At 42.0% G+C, this 21,658-nt stretch overlaps 2 protein-coding genes across 6 annotated transcripts in view; both read left to right on the top strand.

The window, feature by feature from the left end:
- The window catches only part of htr1fa (5-hydroxytryptamine (serotonin) receptor 1Fa), a 31,774-nt gene extending 23,500 nt beyond the window's left edge, over positions 1-8,274 (top strand). For 2 of the 5 annotated variants that reach the window (XM_078795221.1, XM_078795220.1), the window contains 2 exons: positions 4,138-4,304; positions 5,976-8,274. In XM_078795221.1, coding sequence (XP_078651347.1) covers positions 5,977-7,167 — 1,191 coding nt within the window. In that variant the 5' untranslated portion in view covers positions 4,138-4,304; position 5,976 and the 3' untranslated portion in view covers positions 7,168-8,274. The remainder of the gene's footprint in view (positions 1-4,137; positions 4,305-5,975) is intronic. The other 3 variants (XM_058082656.2, XM_058082658.2, XM_078795222.1) reach the window with 2 other exon arrangements.
- Positions 8,275-10,225: 1,951 nt separating this feature from the next.
- LOC131135384 (zinc finger protein 654) lies at positions 10,226-20,262 on the top strand. The gene is made up of 11 exons (XM_058081135.2): positions 10,226-10,393; positions 10,969-11,114; positions 11,196-11,277; positions 11,349-11,484; positions 11,571-11,773; positions 11,890-12,026; positions 12,863-13,004; positions 13,124-13,408; positions 13,494-14,477; positions 15,417-16,144; positions 17,451-20,262. The coding sequence occupies exons 1-11, from the start codon at positions 10,268-10,270 to the stop codon at positions 18,406-18,408; spliced, it is 3,927 nt and encodes a 1,308-aa protein (XP_057937118.2). The 5' UTR covers positions 10,226-10,267; the 3' UTR covers positions 18,409-20,262.
- Positions 20,263-21,658: the final 1,396 nt, after the last annotated feature.

The raw sequence follows: 21,658 nt of genomic DNA, 5'->3' as shown, positions 1-21,658 counted from the left end.
TCGTTCAGCATATGTATTCTGTAGATGACTTATGCACAGATATGTGGATGCATATTCGTTATCTGCATGGTTATATGTCACCGCTTTGACATCTGGAAAACGTGGAACGTATCTACTTTACAGTGTCAGCGCGTCGCTGGAGAAATCCTCTGCTTTTTGTCTTCGAATGTTCTAAACTGCAGGCTTCTTGTTCAAGGGCATCGGAAGATAAGCTGTACTTAGCCAGCGTGGATTTCATTATTAAATTAAAAAAAAAAAAAAAGCAAGACTTCACCGAAGAGGCGTAACAAATGAATTTACTGACTGCAGCCGTGGATGTAGTATTCATAATAAGTACTGTGTACTTCCATTAACAGGACATGTGACTTGTGGAGGAGGTGTAGCTACTGTACAAATGACTTACAGGGATATTTTAAGTTACAGTCATTTTGTTTTTAGGGAATGACTGTAAACGCAAGTGAGTGATAAAAGACTGGAATTACGGAATGACGATCCAATGTGAGGTCAATACATGCTAAGCTAACTGAACATTATCATAGCTTTGCGTTAAAGGTGACACGGCAAGAAGAGGTTCCCAAAACAGCCAGTAATAATTGAAATCCGAGAAGTAGCCAACTGTATTTCATCACCATTATTACAGTATATACTGTATATCAGGGGTCTCAAACTCAATTTACTTGGGGGCCACTGGAGCTAGGGTCTGGGTGAGACTGGGCCGCATCAGGTTTTCCAACAAAAAAAAAACGCATTTATTAAAAACAGAAAAATATACAAACTTTTTCAGTGCTTTCGTTCCGATTTTCTACAATAAAAGCTCTGATAAAACATTCCACTGTTCTCAAATATCTTAATTTTTATTTTTCTGCACAAAACAAGATGAAAAATAAATAAACAAATCAAGAATAAAGAAAATCAATCAGTAATAAATAAATAAATATAATAATAATAATAAAACAGCAAATAATAAAAACTTAAGAAACCACATATAGTTGGAGGGTAGACAAATTATTTTTTTCAGATTAAAATGAACAAAGCATTATTAGAGCCCTGTAGACATGACAAAACACGACTATAGTCACATTTATACTTTTTATTTACAACATATTGCGCAACTGCAGGGTCTTGAGACACATGCTAACTCGCAAACTAGAGAGCTAGCGACCTAAACGGTAGCCTTCAAGTTATTTTCTTTAAACTTAAAAAAGCCAAAAAATTACCACTTCCACACGGATAGGGAGAATAACTATTAACAGTTATTTAACCTTTACCAAAATATTAAAAAAACAATATCAAACAACTCTAATTTAGATGCTTTATATTCCAATTAGAGGGCTGCACGGCAGTCGAGTGATTAGCGCGCGGACCTCACAGCTAGGAGACCAGGGTTCAATTCCACCCTCGGCCATCTCTGTGTGGAGTTTGCATGTTCTCCCCGTTCATGCGTGGGTTTTCTCCGGGTACTCCGGTTTCCTCTCACATTCCAAAAACATGCTAGGTTAATTGGCGACTCCAAATTGTCCATAGGTATGAATGTGAGTGTGAATGGTTGTTTGTCTATGTGTGCCCTGTGATTGTCTGGCGACCAGTCTAGGGTGTACCCCGCCTCTCGCCCGAAGACAGCTGGGATAGGCTCCAGCACCCCCCTGCAACCCTCGTGAGGATAAGCGGTAGAAAATGAATGAATGAATATTCCAATTAGCTAGAAGGCACTTTTTAAAAGTTCATATTCATATTGGTTTTGTATTGTATTGTGTTAAGGATTGTGTTTTATTTTATTTATTACTCTGAGACTTTCTTCAAATAATGACTTTCATGATAAATTAATTTTTTATCGTTAATTTTCCAGCATAAATATGTGATTGTTTAGTTGTAGCATAATGTATCATCTGGGAGACCACCACCAAAACCCCTAAATGCTAAAATCGACCCTGGGTCTACAACTAACAGTCAGGAATCAAATATTTTCACCGTCAGCTCCGATCAAAAGTACTGTAGGTCTACTTCTTGTGTTTCTATAGCAACAGTTCCCACTCTTCAAGATGAGTTACTGTATGCAGAGAATGAGGCACAGCAGCCATGACAGTCGTACCTGAGGATTTGGATTTAAACTCTTAATTAAAACATGGTGCATACACAGAAAGCTGCACATCTCACTTCCACATTGATGATCTGCATTCAGGGTAGTTTTAGATGCACCTTCAGAAAATGAAAATTGAGGAAAATATGAAGTAATATGAGTAATTCTTGTCCAGTCATCCAGAAAAAATGTCACAATCTTTGTTGTAGATCATTCCGAATCCCTACTCAATCAGTAAACTCTGCTTCTTCCGACTTCTTTTCAGACTCGATGAACTGTACAAGTACAAACATGACAGTACTTATTTGTAACTTTACCATATTCTGAACAAACTAAACCTAATGAAAGTATTACCATCCAAGCATGTCTTTTTATGCATTTTATGCATTCAAAGGCATTCAAACAGGCACTCAAACAGAGAATTGTCCAAAACCATCTTGGTGAGACAAGATTACAATTACAAATTTAAATATTAGTCAATATTGACAACACAACTGTTGTCACAACATTATTAAGGCAAAAAATCCAAAGCTGTGTGAAAAAACCTAATAACTGTCTGGGTTAACCTTAGCAGCAACAACTACAATCAGGCGTTTGTGATAACTTGCAGTGGATGTGTTCGAAACCGCATACTAACTACTAGTACTACTACTACTTCCATGCCCATACTACCCACACCCCATACTGCATACCCAATCCATCAGATAGTATGCAAAGCGTTTACACTACAGCGTACTACATGATAACCCACAATGCATTGCGCTCCTACCCGAGATGAATAAAACACCCCCTTACTATGTTATCCATCCATCCATTTTCTGTGCCGCTTATCCTCACAATGGTTGTGGGCATGCTGGAGCCTATCCCAGCTGTCTTCGGACAAGAGATGCGGGGTACACCCTGGACTGGTGGCCAGCCAATCACAGGGCACATATAGACAAACAACCATTCACACTCACATTCATACCTATGGACAATTTGGAGTCGCTAATTAACCTAGCATGTTTTTGGAATGTGGGAGGAAACCGGAGTACCCGGAGAAAACCCACGCATGCACGGGGAGAACATGCAAACTCCACACAGATATGGCCGAGGGTGGAATTGAACCCTGGTCTCCTAGCTGTGAGGTCTGCACGCAAACCACTTGTCCGCCATGCCGCCCTAAAACAAACAATATATATATATTTATATATAGATACATATATCAATATAAATTGGGGCTGTCCATCGATTAAAAGATTTGATCGTGATTAATCACATTTTTTTTCAACAGTAAACTCACAATTAATCGCATTTAATCGCAGGTACAAATACGTTTTTTTTATCTATAATAAGTAGGGGAAATCTCTATGGACAATTTGGAGTCGCCAATTAACCTAGCATGTTTTTGGAACGTGGGAGGAAACCGGAGTACCTTAGAAAACCCACGCATGCACAGGGGGAACATGCAAACTCCACACAGAGATGGCCGAGGGTGGAATTGAACCCTGGTCTCCTAGCTGTGAGGTCTGCGTGCTAACCACTCGACCGCCGTGCCGCCCCAAAACAAAACAAAAAAAAATTATATATAGATACATTAATACATATATCAATATAAATTGGGGCTGTCAATCGATTAAAAGATTTGATTGTGATTAATCACATCTTGGACAACAGTTAACTCAGAATTAATCGCATTTAATCGCAGGTACAAATACATTTTTTTCATCTATAATAAGTAGGGGAAATCTCTATGGACAATTTGGAGTCGCCAATTAACCTAGCATGTTTTTGGAATGTGGAAGGAAACCGGAGTACCGCAGAAAACCCACACATGCACAGGGAGAACATGCAAACTCCACACAGAGATACTCAAGGGGGGAGCTATGTTATACACGTACAAAAAAAAAATATTTCACCCGCCAACAGAAGAACCACATTTGACTTGCCAGCAAATGATTTGAGTGGAAAATTGTTTGCAAAGTCATTCATGGCTTCCTCTGTGAATTTAACCGTATGTGTCGTCCTTGGTTCGGTCTTTCCTTCTTTGATTGCGACTCTTACTTTTGCTTCCTTTCCAGCTTTCTTACCGCACGTCACTCATTTCCTCACAGTCTCGCTCCCCCTCGCTGTCAATCACAGCTGTTCCTGAGCGACAGAGGTGATGTAATGGCAGGCGGGACGGATCAGTGCAGGACGTCCACTGCTGTCTAAAACCCCTGCAGACCACGCTGTACACACCAAACAGGTAGGACTGCATCGTTAGCGTGGAACTTAAATAAATAACTATCAACAGTCTAGTGCTTCAGACCATGAACAAAAGTTATTATAATTCACTCTCCTTAATAGATATTTTGAATCAAAACTTGGCTTTTAGCCCCCATTGTATGAGCCGCAGAAACTTTTTGAAATGATGAATGAATACAACTCTCGGTGCGGTGAATATTATTCCACTCGAAAACATTTTTTGGTCTGGTTAAGTAGCAAACTAATAATAATAATAATAATAATAATACATTTCATTTGTATAGCGCTTTTCAAGCACGACGGTCGAGTGGTAGGGGCATTCAAACTGTGGTCCACGGGCCATTTGTGGCCTTTGGCTGTTTTTTTATTGGCCTGGAGCACATTGTAGAAATACAATTAAACAAGTAATAAAAAGAGCAACAATGGACACTAAATCTTTGTAATATGATGTAATTTTAAAAGCAGAAAGTTGAAATAGTCAAGGAAATTATTTACTAAAATTAATATATATATATATATGTATTTAGTATTAGGGCTGCCAAAGTTAACACGTTAAAATGTCATGTAATTATCGTTGTAGTTGCACATTGAATCGTTTACCACAAAGAAATTTCCCCTACTTATTATAGATAAAAACGTATTTTTACCTGTGATTAAATGTGATTAATTCTGAGTTAACTGTTGCCCAAAATGCGATTAATCACGATCAAATATTTTAATCGATTGACAGCCCCAATATATGTATTAATATATGTATCTATATATATATTTTTTTGTTTGTTTGTTTTGTTTTGGGGCGGCACGGTGGTCGAGTGGTTAGCGCGCAGACCTCACAGCTGGGAGACCAGGGTTCAATTCCACCTTCGGCCATCTCTGTGTGGAGTTTGCATGTTCTCCCCGTGCATGCGTGGGTTTTCTCCGGGTACTCCGGTTTCCCCCCACATTCCAAAAACATGCTAGGTTAATTAGCGACTCCAAATTGTCCATAGGTATGAATGTGAGTGTGAATGGTTGTTTGTCTATATGTGCCCTGTGATTGGCTGGCCATCAGTCCAGGGTGTACCCCGCCTCTCGTCCAAAGACAGCTGGGATAGGCTCCAGCACCCCCCCCCCCTCCCCCCGCGACCCTCGTGAGGAAAAGTGGTAGAAAATGAATTTTACATTTACGGGGTGGCACGGTGGACGAGTGGTTAGCGCGCAGACCTCACTGCTAGGAGACCAGGGTTCAATTCCACCCTCGGCCATCTCTGTGTGGAGTTTGCATGTTCTCCCCGTGCATGCGTGGGTTTTCTCCGGGTACTCCGGTTTCCTCCCACATTCCAAAAACATGCCAGGTTAATTGGCAACTCCAAATTGTCCATAGGTATGAATGTGAGTGTGAATGGTTGTTTGTCTATATGTGCCCTGTGATTGGCTGGCGACCAGTCCAGGGTGTACCCCACCTCTCGCCCCAAGACAGCTGGGATAGGCTCCAGCACCCCCACGACCCTTGTGAGGAAAAAGCGGTAGAAAATGAATGAATGAATGAATTTATATTTACTTAATTGACTTAATAAACCCAAGTGAGTACAACTAGTCAATATTTAGTGTGAGCGCCAAAAAAGGAGAAATCTATCATTACGTCCATGCGACTGAAAAGGACTCAACTAATTCTTGCTCCGTCTGTTTTCAGAATGGATTTCCCCAACTGCACTGAAGGGGTGTTTGCTACAAGCAGCGGCGGTTATGATGCACTGGAGACCACCAGCCAGCCTCCCAAGAAGATCCTTCTATCCGTGACCCTCTCTGTGCTGGCCATCCTCACCACGTTCCTCAACTGCTTGGTCATCACCGCCATCGCTGTCACGCGCAAGTTGCATCACCCGGCCAACTACCTCATCTGCTCCTTGGCGGTGACCGACCTGCTGGTGGCCGTGCTGGTGATGCCCTTCAGTATCATCTACATCCAGAAAGAAAGCTGGTTGATGGGCAAGGCGGTGTGCACACTCTGGTTAAGCGTGGACATCACATGTTGCACGTGCTCTATACTACACTTGGCCGCCATCGCCATCGACCGCTACAGGGCTATTACCGACGCCGTGGAGTACTCACGTAAGCGTACCGGCGCCCGGGCGGGAGCCATGGTGGCGGTCGTGTGGCTGTTGTCCATTCTCATCTCGCTTCCTCCTCTTCTGTGGCGGCACTACACTGGAGATGCGGACCAGAAGGACCAGTGCATCATCCTCCACCATCACATGGCCTTCACCCTCTACGCCACCCTCGGGGCTTTTTACATCCCCCTCATGCTCATCCTCATTCTCTACTATAAAATATACCGCGCTGCTCAGACTCTTTATATGCGTCGGGAAGCTAGCCGGGCAAGCCGTCATTCCTGTATGACAAACGGGAGCATGATCCCTTCGTCCTACCCTGCCGGAGATATGGACGGAGGGCCTCGGAGTCCGGAGCCGGTGAGCCCGCAAGATAAATCTTTCTCCGACCCCTCCACCGAGGAGCCCCCACGCGAAAGAGTGCGTATATCGGTAAAAAAGTTTCACTGCAAGTCCCGTCGTCATGACTCACGCAGTGAGTCACGGAGGAGCCAGCTTTCCCAAGGACCACGCATCTCAGGCTCCCGGGAACGCAAAGCTGCCTCCACGCTGGGCTTGATCATCGGCGCTTTTGTCATTTGCTGGTTGCCCTTTTTTGTCAAGGAGGTGATTGTCAACACATGCAGCTCTTGCAGCACTTCCGTGGAGACGGCGGACTTTCTGACATGGTTGGGTTACCTCAACTCGCTCATCAACCCTCTCATCTACACCATCTTCAACGAGGACTTCAAAAAGGCTTTCCAGAGACTTGTCCGATGTAGTAGTTACCTCTGATGGTTAATGTGGGAATGATCTCCATGCCAATAGTGGTACAAATGGATAATTGGAGCAGTGGAAAAAAGGCTGACTTGCCTGAAAGGGAGAAAAAAAAAAAAAAATCTCCGAGCAGACACATGCGTTTTCAGACACACACCACGAGGCACTCGAGCCACCTCAAAGCATCAGCAAAGTGATTTGCCGCAAAGAAAAATGTCCAGTTCCCATTTCCTGTTATAAATAGAATAGCCTGAGATCTTATTGATGTTAATTGGACATTGACATGCTGGGTTTTTCTTTATGTACATTTTCCATGCCAAGTCTCTGAGCACGGTGATCCATTTATAATGTCTGAAATAGCAATCTCTTCTATGAAATGGCCTCTCTTCTTTCTTGTCCAATCTGCTGACTGGAACACGGAATATAAAAATGGAGAAGCGTTGGGGGGGGGGGGGGGCGTCTTTTGAAAAGAATATTGCACTGATTGGCTATTGGGAGAACTGGGAGTTTGACGGACACTGGTTAAATACAGAGTGGAACCTCGGTTAACGTTATTAAAATAATCCTTCGTTTAGCGTGGTTAATTGGTTCCTGACCCAACTGTGATAATTGAATTACCGCCAAGTAGGTTTTGAATGGAATATTTTTGTAGATAAGAGCATAGACCTTCTAAAATAACATTATTAGAGCTCTCTAGACATGAAATAACACCCCTATAATCGCCTTTACTCTCCTTTTACCCAATATAGTCAACATAATATACAAAAATAATACAAGGCATGAATAAGATTCATACTCATAGGTGTAAATATGTTCCAGCGTGGAACTGAAAGCGACGTCAGGGATTCGGAGTTGAGTTTTAGCTTAGCGTGGGTTACAGTCACAACAAGTAGCCCATTTTAGGGATTATTGTGCCTGTTGTGAGCTCATGCAATAAAAGCCTGTTGTTCTTTTCGATCAAATCTGGTGCTTGTGTGTCTCACCCAACATTACAGTAACATTACTGACACTACACTGTCTACTAATACTAACGCTATCATCACAATGTCTCTGAATGCGTCTTTTAAATGCCTTATATTTTTATTTTATTTCACTTAACCATTAACAACCATTTTAATGCTTAATTCAGACAAACAAAAAGTGCAAAATGTGCGTACATATGCAGATTTCGGAATAATAATTGACCACAAAACAGCATCATTTATTAATTAATACATTTTTGAAAAGCTGTGATAGAATGAAGCCACAAAATTTGAAGCGGCGAGTAATCCATTCCAAAAGGTCAGACTTGATTTTCCCACAACTGACCTGTTAGCATGTTTGTTAGCATACTAACAGCAGCCTTAGGGTCGCCGGGGGGGGGGTATGCTGGAGCCTATCCAAGCTGGCTGTCATTTTGTGATAAATATATTAACAACACGATAGAAGAAAACGTACGCAAACTGAGGCAAAAATTTTGACATAAACTGAAAAACATGCTAACCAGGGCGTACGCTAACCGAGGTTGCACTATATTTCTTTGTTTTTTTGCTGCGTCTTGCCTTGGTGTGTACGGTAATGAGCTCTGTCAACGATTACAGAATAAAATTGCAGAATTTACCATGTTGGTGTAACAGTACACCTGCTCCTTTTTAAAGCAAAGGCACATGGTTCAATCCCAGGAGGAGGTTTGTAACCGAAATATGTGTATAACATGGTTAAATCTGGGAACACTGTGGCTTTCTTTGGTGATTTAAGTGAGGGTGGATCGGTAAAAATGTTCTCTGAGCCGAGACTGGATAATTGTGTTATTACTGAATGAGCAGCTTTGTGAAGTAAGGGCCGATAAAGTTTGAATGGAGTCATTGTTCCAGCGCAATTAAGTAACTATTTTTGCACAACTTGTAATTTATTTCTTTGCTGGAGGTATATATTTATTTATTTACCTTGAGAGCGTTTAGCACCCTGCATCCCATCTCACTCCCACCACTTAGCTAGCATTAAGGTAATGAATGTGAAAATCACTGGTGGAGAAATCCTCATTACGCCCACTCAAGTACTTGAGATGGAACTACTACTGCTTTACTGCCTCCAAGAGGGCAGATGGTGTGTTGATGGAAATATTGGAGATGAGTCAAGTGTGAGGGTGTACCATATGATAAAGACCTTCCAGGTAAAGACAAGGTGTCTCATACAGTATACTGTGTCTTATGAGTGGTCGTTGTATAATGTTCCTTTGTTTGTTTGTATGTCACCTCATCAAACAACAATAAACGATCATCAGATTCATGAATGGAACTGTTTTCTCTTTGACTTTGTTCAAGTATTACACAAAACAGTAAGGCACATTACTCCCATAAGTGCTGCTTCATCAGATTAGTGATTATTATCCATGGTACCTATTGCTTCAGCTGCCATTGTTTACTACTATTAAATGAGTAGTTGGGCACTCTCGGGAAACACTGCCTCCTTGCGTTTTAGATGAGAATTGCAACGCTAAAATCCTATCATTTTTACATACTGGAAGGTTTTCGCCAAAAAAGTAATGAAATAATTGTGTTAGATTTCTGAAGAAGGGGGGGGGCACTGGGAAATTGCCCATCACTGATTATATATATATATATATATATATATATATATATATAACTCTCAGTAGTAGTAGTTTTAGTATACCTGTACACCTTTTTGCCTTACATCAGCTCGCGTAAGTGTGCCTAATGTTGTGTCCGATAACTGTTAAGATTCCCATTTGTGTTGTTAGTACTCCCCCTTCTGGTAAATAGAAATACCGCAGTATAATTTTTTTTTTTACCCAAATAAATTGCAAATAAATTATTCCTAACGAAACCGATATATATTCAGTACATATATATAAGCACATTTTTACACGAATTTATAAAATCTTAAACTATCCTTCATTTTGAAGATTTTTTATTTTACATTAATCATAATGTGTTTTATTTGCGCATTCCAGTTAAACACTGACCATTTTCTGTAATAAAGCTTGTTTATTCTCTGTCGTCTTTTCATATAAAACGCCACAAGAGTTCGAGGTTGCCAGATTGGTGATGTTGCCAATTTGAGGACGTTTTCTGTCCGACCTGGCAACCTCGAGGATGCGCCGGATGCAGTAGGCAGTATGGCGGACGGCGAGAGTGATATAGAAACTGACGGGCTTGAATTAGCTCTAGAGTCGTTATGCAGCCGTTACTGCAGCGACGTGTCCGACTCGAAAAGCAAAGACTATTGTTCTGAGTTTTGTACGGTATGTTTGACCGATTTATACTCTCTATTGTTCGCGTGTTGTTGTGTAAGAACGGTCAAACGACACTAGCTTTCCCACTGTAGCTGACGTTAGCCTTTTGGCTGGCTACGATATATGCTATTGTGTGCTAAATCCGTACTGTGGACACTATATCACCCATAAAGAATAGGTGATAGGTTAGATAGAGGTTTAAGATGGCTGCTCCCTTGAAAAGTAATACTTTGTACGGTTCACTGGATGATTGTTGACAGTGACTAGCTTAATAGCTAATGAGTGAGCAAGAGCTCATGTCATGGCTACTTGTAGAGAGCTGTGTCGTTTCTGCGGACTTAATTATTGTTTTGGTTTCTAGTATCAAGAGAAATTATATGTAGACACAATTAAGAATAACATACGTGCTTTCGAAGAGATTTAAACATGTTTGCTGACTTTGCATCAAAAATGATTTCACTAAACCCCCTTTACATTAACATAAGTGCCCTGTTGAAGCTGTGTATGCAATGCAGCAATGATTTATTGCAGTCATTGCATTTTATAAATTTTTTTTTGGTGGTTCTTCTGTTCACGATGTGCAGTTGGTGGAAGAGTACACCGGTCAGTGGCAAGTTCCTCTCCCTCAGCTGAAAGTGCTACGGACAGCACTCTGCAGTTTCACAAACGCCACAGCCAAATTCCCTGATGACTGCCAACATATCCATAACCTCCTCAGCCGCCTGGCCTTGTGAGTGCTCTCATTTTTGTACATTTTTACTGAAATAATGATGCCGATGATGTCGTTGATTTCCTTCTTGTTGTCTTCCAGGAGTTTCTTTGAACTGATGCTGTTTTTTAGCAAAGAGGAATTCGAGGAAGAGCCTTTAAAACACATCCTGGACTCCTATAAGGTGAAAATTTGTATGCTGATGCACATTTTTTTACATTCCAGAGCTCATATTGAAACGGTTTTCCGTTGTAGGCATGCCACGTGGTGCTTTTAAGGCACAGGAATGTTTATCTTCAGCATCTAAAGCATATCATAAACGCCGGTGGACCGTGGGAGAATCAAGTGCTGCAGGGAATCCTGAAAGAGAAGGATTTGCCTCCAAAAGAGGGTAACTTTTCAAAACGACTTTTGTTACTAAGCTGCCTTTCCGCATCAGACATGTCGCTGATTCAAGCTGATGTCTTCCATCCACAGTTGAGCATTACTTGAGCTCAGAGTTGCCGGTTTTCTTGGAGCTGCGGGTTCGCTACCTGCAAGCTTGTGAAAGAATACAGGAAGCCATGGCACTGGCTAAAGTGTGCCTGGAGAACCACAAGACCGGAAAACATCTGTACTTGCATCAGGCATACTTAATCTGCCTTTACAAGGCCTCACTGCACGAGCATCTTCACAAGGAGGTACAGAAATAAATAAACATGTGAAATGTTTCATTCGGCAAATAATATTACAAATCAAAGCTCACCAAAAAAATGATAACTTGAAAGAACTGCAATGAATCTCTTTTACTTTTTAGATGGCAGATATCGATGGGCACGATGCAGTGGAGATAATCTGTAACACAGAACGAGTTGAAAAAGATGAGCTCCTGTTGTCATTATGCAAAGCATTCCTGGCCCAGCAGTTACACAATGGAGACATGTACTACATATGGTAAGAACTGCACATGATTCACAGTGGCTTTCTTTCCGATATCGGATATATTTATCCCTTGACACGTTACAGTTCATGTTTCGTGACTTCAATCATCACAGTTTTTCAAAAATGTATTAATTAATTAATTAATTCATTCATTCATTCATTTTCTACCGCTTATACTCACGAGGGTCGCGGGGGTGCTGGAGCCTATCCCAGCTGTCTTGGGGCGAGAGGCGGGGTACATCTTGGACTGGTCGCCAGCCAATCACAGGGCACATATAGACAAACAACCGTTCACACTCACATTCATACCTATGGACAATTTGGAGTCGCCAATTAACCTAGCATGTTTTTGGAATGTGGGAGGAAACCGGAGTACCCGGAGAAAACCCACGCATGCGCGGGGGAACATGACACACAGAGATGGCCGAGGGTGGGATTGAACCCTGGTCTCCTAGCTGTGAGGTCTGCACACTAGCCACTCGACTGCCGTCACAGCCATATCCGGTGCGTGTTGTTGACCACGCCTGTCAACACTAGGGGGAATTATGTATTTAAAAAAAAAAAAAATCAAGAAAAGGGTAAAACATTTTCACACCACTGTATGTCTAACACGGCTTATGCACCCTTATCATGTCTACTATAAAGAGTATTAGGAGTGTAAAGGGGACTGTTATTTCAATAATGTTAACCGTATTTAGAGGAACTAATTCAGATTTGTAACATTACTCCTTACAGGCTCACAACTTTAAAGTTTTAACTAGTATATGTTGGGAGCCACAATTTGTATTTGTCAAAATTGAGATTTACATGACTTGACAATGCTAACTTGCCACACTGATGTCTTGCAGGGACCTGGTGTTCATCTGGAGCAGGTTGCATCTTCGGGCCCACCCGTCGACACCAGACTTCCTGGCTGAGTGCTTACAGCTGGCATCCTCTGCAACCAACGTCCGGGCCATCTTTCCCTTCATCAAACTGGTTACTACTGAGGTGCGGCTGAAACGCTGACCACGCAAGCCATACTTTAGCTTCAATTCAATCAATTCAGTTTACTGGTCCATCATCTTATTTGCTCAGTCTGTCGTTTGTGGTTGGCTTTATTGGGACAGGTGGGCGTCGACGGGGTGCAAGTCTGCGTGGAGCTTTGTGCCCAAGCACTGCAGCTGTGCGACACGCAAGCCGACGCCGTCGCTCAGTCACTGGTCTACAAGACCATCGCCTTCCTCCTACCCAGAGACCTGGAGATCTGTCGAGCGTGTGCCTTGCTGGTGTTCTGCCTGGAGCGAAGCCTGGAAACGTACCGAACCGTGCGCCTGCTTTACATGCATCCTGACCAAGAGCCACATCCTCACGACAGTCCTGTCCGAACCAACGTCCGCTTCAGAATTCTGCAGGTACGATGAAGAGACGGGGTTTGATTGCGCCGCTTTAAATACATGTGTGTTGTTTGTAACGATGTCGTATCACTGCATTTTTCAGATGCTCAAGGAACGTCTGTGTTTTGACCCAGAGTTTTGGAATATCTTGGCACTCAGGACGCGCTGCTTGGAGCTGATAAATGACAACGGCATGAAAGATGCTCTTCTCAATGAGATCGAGGAAGAGGAAGAACACTGTGATGAGTTGTTTACAAGTACTTGTATAAATGATACTTCTGTTCAAGATTTAAGTTCCTGCAAGTGCAATGAAACTGCAATTGAGGACCCGACCCCTGCACAGGAACATCCTTCGGATATCCAGGCAATAAGCCCAACAAGCCACGCTCCTCTGAGGAAGAGAAAATGGGGCAGGAGACTGCATAGGAAAATCCAGCTTGATGATGATGATGATGAAGCAGACCCAGGGGATGATCCTGAATTCACATACAATCTGAAACCCGCTTCTTTATCCAATAAACCTGTGTATGCACTGAGACGCAATCATACCAAGAGGGAAAATTGCTCTTCCGTCAAGCTCCCTCCGAACCGAGAGTATTTGTCTCGGTGTGTGAAAAGCCAAATAATGAAAAGGAAAGGCAGGAGGAAGAGATGGTTGCAAGGTCTTCCTGCGCTGGAGGCAGCACAGACCGTGCAAGAGAAGGTAGTCTTAGTGAAAGGGAAAAAGCGAGGCAGGAAACCTCTGCAAAAATGGGAAGTCTCTTACCCAGATAATGAAATATCTGTTCTCGGGGAGAAACCTGAAACTGAAAACAGGGTGGAGAATGAACTTGAACCGGAGAGGGCACAGAAGCAAGCACGGGACAATGACGGCGCTGAAGGTTCCGATAGTTGTGGTCCTGCCTCTGGGCCGTTGACCCCCGCTGTTGAAGCTGAGCCCGAGCTTGACGGACCGCTCCTCGACTTGCTCAGTTGTCCGGTGGAAATGTTACACAATTACCATCTTTCGTCCACAAACCCTGACAATGACACCGGACAGCCTGGAGAATCCTCTGCACATGGAGTCGGAGAGTCACACCTCCCAAAGGTTAGTTTATTTTTTACCGTCTTGGAATTTTTTTTTTTTTTAGTTGGAATGTTCCAATTTGTGACATTCCTTTCCAGTTGGTGTATGGATTCACTAAATAGGGGTGTCCAAAGTATTTATTCTAATTCTAATTTAGAATAAATAAGCAGAAATGGAAAAATCAGCAGAATTAAGTCAAAATATAAAAGAAAAAAGTTCTAAATTAGGAAAAAGGTGTCATTTTAAGATAATAATGTTGCAATGTTATCAAGAAAATTATTTTAGTAGCTTAAAGTTTTAGTAGCTTAAAGTAAGCTTAAAGAAATATTAGAGAGAGATTACTTTTTTTAAAGCTGTATACAAACAAAAGAAGGACTAAAGTTGTATTTTTTTTAGGAAATTGCGCTGCTCAAAAACTGTAAAATGTTACCAGCATAAAGTCAAAATATTATGTAGTACAAAGAGAGAAGTTAATTCTCTATGTAGTAAAATTCAGGAGTAGGAAAAGTTATAATGTTAGAAGACTAAAGTCAAAATATTATGGGAATAAATGCCCAATATTACGAATATTAAGAAAATTTCTGAGGTTTATTTCATATACTTGTGAATTAAAGCTCAAACACATTTTCTATTTGAAAAGCCCCTAATTTTCATTTTCTTATATTCAAACATTATCAGATATGTTTAATGGAAATTGACATATTAATTTAATAATAAGACAAAATGAGCCTTTGCCATGAAAATATGTACGTACTTGCTGACTCTGCCTGGGGGGGGTTTTGTGCTTTTAAATGAAACTATTATAAAAACATCATGTTTCTGACATCATATAGACATGTTTCTTAGCTGCTTGATGGCGACATTGATGGCCATTATTTGAAATTGGCACCATTATGCCAATAGTTTGTTTTAAACGAAGTGTGCTGCTGAGCTTATTGAATTTGTCGTCTTCTGTTTTAGGTGAACCGAAGTCTTACATGGAAAGAAAAGTTTCAGCGAGGTCAGAAATACTGTCATATAAAGTACCACTGCAGCATCTGTCAGAAAAGCTATAAAGGCTTAAACGTTTGGAGGCACGCTGTCGCTCACCTGAAGAAGAGCAGGAGGTGCATCCTCTGCGGGAAACGTTTCCTACACCACCAGGGAGCTAAAAAGCATATTTGGGATCACATTGAGGAGCTGCGCAAGAACAACAATAAAGAAGCGCAGGAAATTCCAGCCACAAATGGAATGACAAAGGATCAGACTGAAAAAGTGAAAAAAGTTTCAAATGTGCACGGCCAGAGACTGTCTAACGTTAAACATTCCAACCTTAGTCGGGAAGAACGAATCATTCGAAACTTCCGCTTTCTGGTGAAGAAGTTGAAAAAACACGGCACCAATGTAGCAATGCAGTTCAACTTTGAGGATGAGCAAGTCGTCATCAAAGACAGCTTGGTGATCGTCAAAAGTCCGCACGTGACCAAAAAGGAGGACGAACCGGAAGGAGAGGGAGAAAAGCTAGCGGGAGAAAATGGCTACGGTGTGGACCTCAAGTGTCTCCTGTGCCCCTCCCTGTCGTGCGATCGAGTCTTCCTGAAAATCAGCAGCTGCATGATCAGGCACGCCACCAGCTGCCATCTCCACGAGGATGAAGTTCTGGACAAAACCTTTGTGTGGGCCAAGCACAAGTGCACCTTCTGTTCTAGGTAAGACTTTAACTTTGACCTTTAACCTTTGGTGCTGGATAAGTACCCTGGTTTCCCTGGTCCTGATGGCATTACAAGTATTGACCTTTTTTTTTTAATTCAAAACACACAACTCACCGTTAGTGCTTTTTACTGCACACTATTTACTGCTACAAATATAACTAAGGGCGGCACAGCGGTCGAGTGGTTAGCATGCAGACCTCACAGCTAGGAAACCAGGGTTCAGTTCCACTCTCGGCCATCTCTGTGTGGAGTTTGCATGTTCTCCCTGTGCATGCGTGGGTTTTCTCCGGGTACTCCGGTTTCCTCCCACATTCCAAAAACATGCTAGGTTAATTGGCCACTCCAAATTGTCCATAGGTATGAATGTGAGTGTGAATGGTTGTTTGTCTATATGTGCCCTGTGATTGGCTGGCCACCAGTCCAGGGTGTACCCCGCCTCTCGCTCGAAGACAGCTGGGATAGGCTCCAGCACCCCCAGTGACCCTTGTGAGGAAAAAGCGGTAGAAAATGAATGAATGAATATCACTAAGCTAACCCCGCTAGCCTCAAGTCAAACTCTGTGGTTCCAACACCATTTCAACCTATTTAGTGTGGGAGGATGCAGTTTAGTGTTTAGATAGAGAGTGCGGTCCGCCGAGTAAATACCCCCCCCCCCATAAACGTTCCTTTTGGCTTGTTTACAGTTATTTATACGAGTATAAGTAAGTAATTTTCTCATCATTGGAAGACTCTGTATCGGTATATAAAAAAAAAAATAGTTACCACACTACAAACAGTAGTAAATGAGTTCACATATAAGGAGAAGCATTATACTACTGTACTATGTATACATCCACCCAAAACTGTGCCGTGAACATTAAATGAAAAAAAATACAACTTACAGGAGTAATGCTGGTCTGACTTGTGCCTGGGTTTTCTTTTGTGATGGCCTCCAGGGTTTCAGTGGAGTTTGTTTAACCCACCAGCAAGGTTCCACGGCCCAAATGTGTATTGAACTCCTCAAAATAAACCTTTGCTAAAACTTTATTGGCCGCGAATCGCTCGCTTTAGCGCTACCATTGCAACTGCTTGTATCGATGTCCATTTTAATTAAATTGTGAACTATTCTTTAGACTGCTATGCTGTTAGTGTAAAGGGTTCCTAGGTAACACAGGTTGTACAGGATCAGTTTAAGGGGAGACACATTACAGAAAGTGACCAGTGTGTGTAATGATGATTGCCGCTGCAACATTCAATGGACCTTTTGGAACGCGTGTCAAATGAAAACCATCAACCGTTTCTGATTGTTGCTCCCCTCCAACAGGAAGATGCAGATCCTCCAGCATTACAAGGAACACATAAGGCGCCATGACCCCACCCTGCCTCACTTCTGCTACCATTCGCACTGCGACCGGCGCTTCTTGACGCCACAGGAACTGAAAGAGCACGTGAATACCCACAATCCTTTCCAGCCGCAGTGTGTTTACACCAACTGCGACAGACAGTTCTCCACTTTATTGAGTCTCTTTGACCACGAATGGAGACACTACATCCCAGCGCCTCATGTCGACTCGAGCGCCAACCGGCTCCAGAGGCGAAGCATCGAGGCTCCCTGGAAGCAGAAGATGAAGGTGGAAGAGCTTTGGCTGCAGAAACCAGTACCCAAGGAGAGTTTCACCTCTAGTCGTGTTGTTGAGAACGCTTATCTTGGAGACCTCAGGGAAACGAGCAATGTTCCAGAGGATAACGATTGTTTGATGGCCACAGAGAACAGCAGACAGCCTGTCAATGGGTGTGAGGACAAGACACAAGCACCAAGTCCACCTCAGAGCACCGATGCAGCCCCTCTTAAAAAAAAGAAGTCCCCTACCAAAAAGTCTGTTTCGGACCCCTTGAATGTCAAGGAACCGGAGAGAGTGACTGGGCTGCCGGAGGTCGTCCAGCACAAGGTGCATGAGCCCGTCATCACCGAGCACAAGAACTTCAACCCACAAGATCACTCTTACCCACCTTCAAGGAAGGCCCCTTTCATCCGGCCACCGCCCTCCAGCTACATGGACGAGTCTCTGCTGGCCATGCGCAAGAGGAGGGACATCAGCCAGGACTCTCAGACCAACAATTGTCCGTCGGGCTCAAAAACCCAGAAGAACCACGAGCCGAAGATCAGACATCGATGCAACAAGTGTCTATCGTCCTTCAGCAGCGTGGAAGACCTGGAGAAACACACTGCTCTCAACACCTGCTCCGCACTCTTTGGCTTCGACTCGGACGATGAAAGTTAGTCCGCCACTTCCACCCACCTCCTCGGTGTCTCAAAACTGCTGAACCAAAAAGTACATCAAGTCATTCTGGGGACAGACCTTCAACAGAAATACACACCAGGCCTCGACTGTTCCTCATTGCTTCACTCCCCATTCGGTGATGCTTGATTGACCATTTGCTAGGTAGGGCTAGACTATCGCAGTAATATGGGTCAGGGCTGTCCAGACTTTGAGGAAGAACCGATCAAGCCTGCTTGGGTCGGAGCCGAATTGTCTTATATGACAACCTGAACAGTCCAGGCGTGCGAGTGCTTGTCTACGGGATGCTGTCCCGATACAACTTTTTCACTTCCGATATAAATATTGCAGCCTTGAGTAGCGGCCAATACTGCTATCGATCTGAAGTCGGCATAATTGATACATATCTTCATGACTTATTTTATAGTATGAAATGTTAGAAAAAGGCTTGATCAAGTGATATTACTCAGCCAGCAACAGTGGGTATCCTCTGTTTTGAACAGGGTTGTTTGTTTTGAGAGGATCCTCATGCTGTTATTGCGGTGCTGCTTCAGATGCGTAATGGGCTTGGTGGTGCCGGAACTTCCCCGCTTCTGTGCCGTTACAGGGAATTGCGCTTGGTCTAAGCATTTTCATAGTCTATTCTGATTGGTAAGATTTTGTCTATAGTTGACTAGTAGTCGAATACAAATACTCCGATAAACAAATAATCATGGTAGGTATGCAACGACAGGACCTTTTTTATTTATATATTTATTTAGTGACACAGAAAGCAGTTGACCTGGGTCAGGGGTAGGGAACTTTCTTAAAAGGCATTTCTTAACACATTAATTACATTTTTGTTGACATTTTAAAGCAAAACATTACCAAAACCAAAGTGTTTACAATAACATTAAATATATACTTTCTTATGCATTTTAATCTGTCCATCCATTTTCTATTGCAGCGTGGGTGGCCAGAGCCAATGCCAGCTGCCCTTCTGATATTTCCAGGTCAAAACTCAGTTATTACTGTATAATGCAGTAGCCTACCGTAGAGCTCTATTTTCTTTCTCAGATTCCTTTTTATTTTGTCCGAAATCCATGTTTTACTTTTTACTTATTTTATCACCATAGACCATTGCAGTCTTATGATGATTGAATCCAATCAGATTCTTCCAAATCCAGATAGTCAGATAGTGGAATATTCTAAGAAACCCCTAGTGCTTGCTACTTTATTCGCACATTAGCACACTGTTGTGATCGCGTGGGCTGGGAGTCTGGAACAGACTGCTTTTATCAGAGTGCTTTAATAGCGGAGATTTTAGATGCTGCCTGATTACGATCCTTTTTAAAGATATCTGATCGGGAAAACCCTCGTCGTGGGTTTAAGTTTTGCCTTTCGCTCCAAGTCCTTGTAAGCAGCAGTAATTGTCTTCTCTTGACAGTCTTCCCAACGAATCATGCATCACTCTGCAGCAGGAAAGCCTTTGACCTGAGGGTTAATATCTGGAATTTAATATGTAGTGTTTTTGTTTCAGAGCTTCCACATTAGGATGCAACTTATTCTAGCAATCACCAAAATGTATGAAATTTGTATGAATGTATATGATGTATATTATTTACTATTTGTATTAATGCCAACATCTAGTCAGTATTCAACCTTTTAGGGAATATGATTTCAAGAAAGATTTTGTTTTGATCCCATTGGTTGATTGTGTACAAATCTATAAGGTGCTCCTTATTGTGTAATAATTTATTTTTTGTGGGGCGGGACTGTTTATTTATATGTACAAATGTAAAAAGGGATTTGTTATGGTAGTAACGCCAAAGTATTTTTGTTACAAAGTTACTAAAATATGTTCAAATAAAAAAAAAATCAGCAAGATGAGTGCATTTCTTTTATTTAAGCATTGCATATTTCATTCAAAAACATATTGCTTTATGACTTTTTTGCATCTTAGCTTCTTCATACCAGAGAAAAGACAGCAATGTTTCCAAGTTCACTACAAGTGGTTGCATATGTGGAATTGTTTGTGGAGAGGAGTTGAGAGGGGGGGAAGGGGGTTCTTTCGAAAAAAAAAAAAAAGTACTACTTTTTGGAGAAAAACCTTCAATATGCAGGGATCCACTATAAACAGGTCAACACGGTTAATGCAGGTAGAGTTCAGACGTGTTGTAAAGGGGAAATTACCCTGCAACTTCCATGTTGGGGAACAAGTAGGAACATTAACTACGGTTCAGTAGTACAGGCGGTGCATTCAAGGACTTCAGGCTGTATTAAATCCTGCATGCGTTCCAGTTTTAACATGCTATAATATTGCTTTGGTGCCGTTCGTTTGCTACAAAATGCACACATCATGGCCATTAAGCAAACGGTTTCTAGACTGTACATACATATTTAAAGACATCACTTATAATAAAGATAAAACAAAAATGTGGCGACGTCGCCTCCAGTCCATTCACTTTCAATGGAAACTCGATTTTCGCGTTTTTCATGGTTGTCTCCCAAAAGAGGACCAATCAGGGGGACTTTCACTGACCGACCAATGGGCGGACAGGATGCTAATGGGCTCTCTCCGGCAGGTAAACATGGCGGGTAACATCCTTGCCGTGCCAGATTTCCCTATTTAACATTTATAAAAATCGAATATAGAGACATAAACTAAAAACAGCGGCTTTAGAACTTTGTTGCTACCAGAGTAAACATATCAGGTAAGTTGACATTAGCTTACACGGACACTTGTGTAAGATTAGCTCCTATATTAGCAAGGTCCGGTATTAGCAAGAGTACTTTTCTCGCCTCTCGTGCGTGAAGCCAATATCTGTTAAAACGTCATGAAAACCTTTAAAATAAGAAAGGATATAGTTTACACAACGGACAGGTACCAAATTGAAGACGATCCAAAAAGGTATTCTCACATAGACAAGAGTGGAAATGTGTCTTAAGAACATTTCAAGTTAGCAACATGCAGTAGATGCAAGTACTTTTACTGCATCATGTGTGCTTGTAGAAGAAATGGCAGAGCCAGGAGCTTTATATTTACTCTCAATCCTACAAAAGAGCACCACTCTTATGACCGAGAGTTTGTCTTTCTACTTAAAAAAGTAATCAATTATCGCTACTTTCCCCCTGCCCAAAAAAGAAGTGAAATGTAATTCATTTACTTCACGTGTATGTTCTTTCTTTTTACATCAGTGTAAAAAGTACTCTTATACTCTAGTACTATTCCACTTAGAGCGCTTCAAACTCGCCATTGTTGCATCGAGTGTAA

Source organism: Doryrhamphus excisus, linkage group LG12, assembly GCF_037039965.1.
Source record: "Doryrhamphus excisus strain RoL-2023G ecotype Guam linkage group LG12, RoL_Dexc_Guam_v1.1, whole genome shotgun sequence".
In the NCBI taxonomy this organism is placed as follows: domain Eukaryota; kingdom Metazoa; phylum Chordata; class Actinopteri; order Syngnathiformes; family Syngnathidae; genus Doryrhamphus; species Doryrhamphus excisus.
This window is presented reverse-complemented; position numbering and strand designations above follow the sequence as displayed.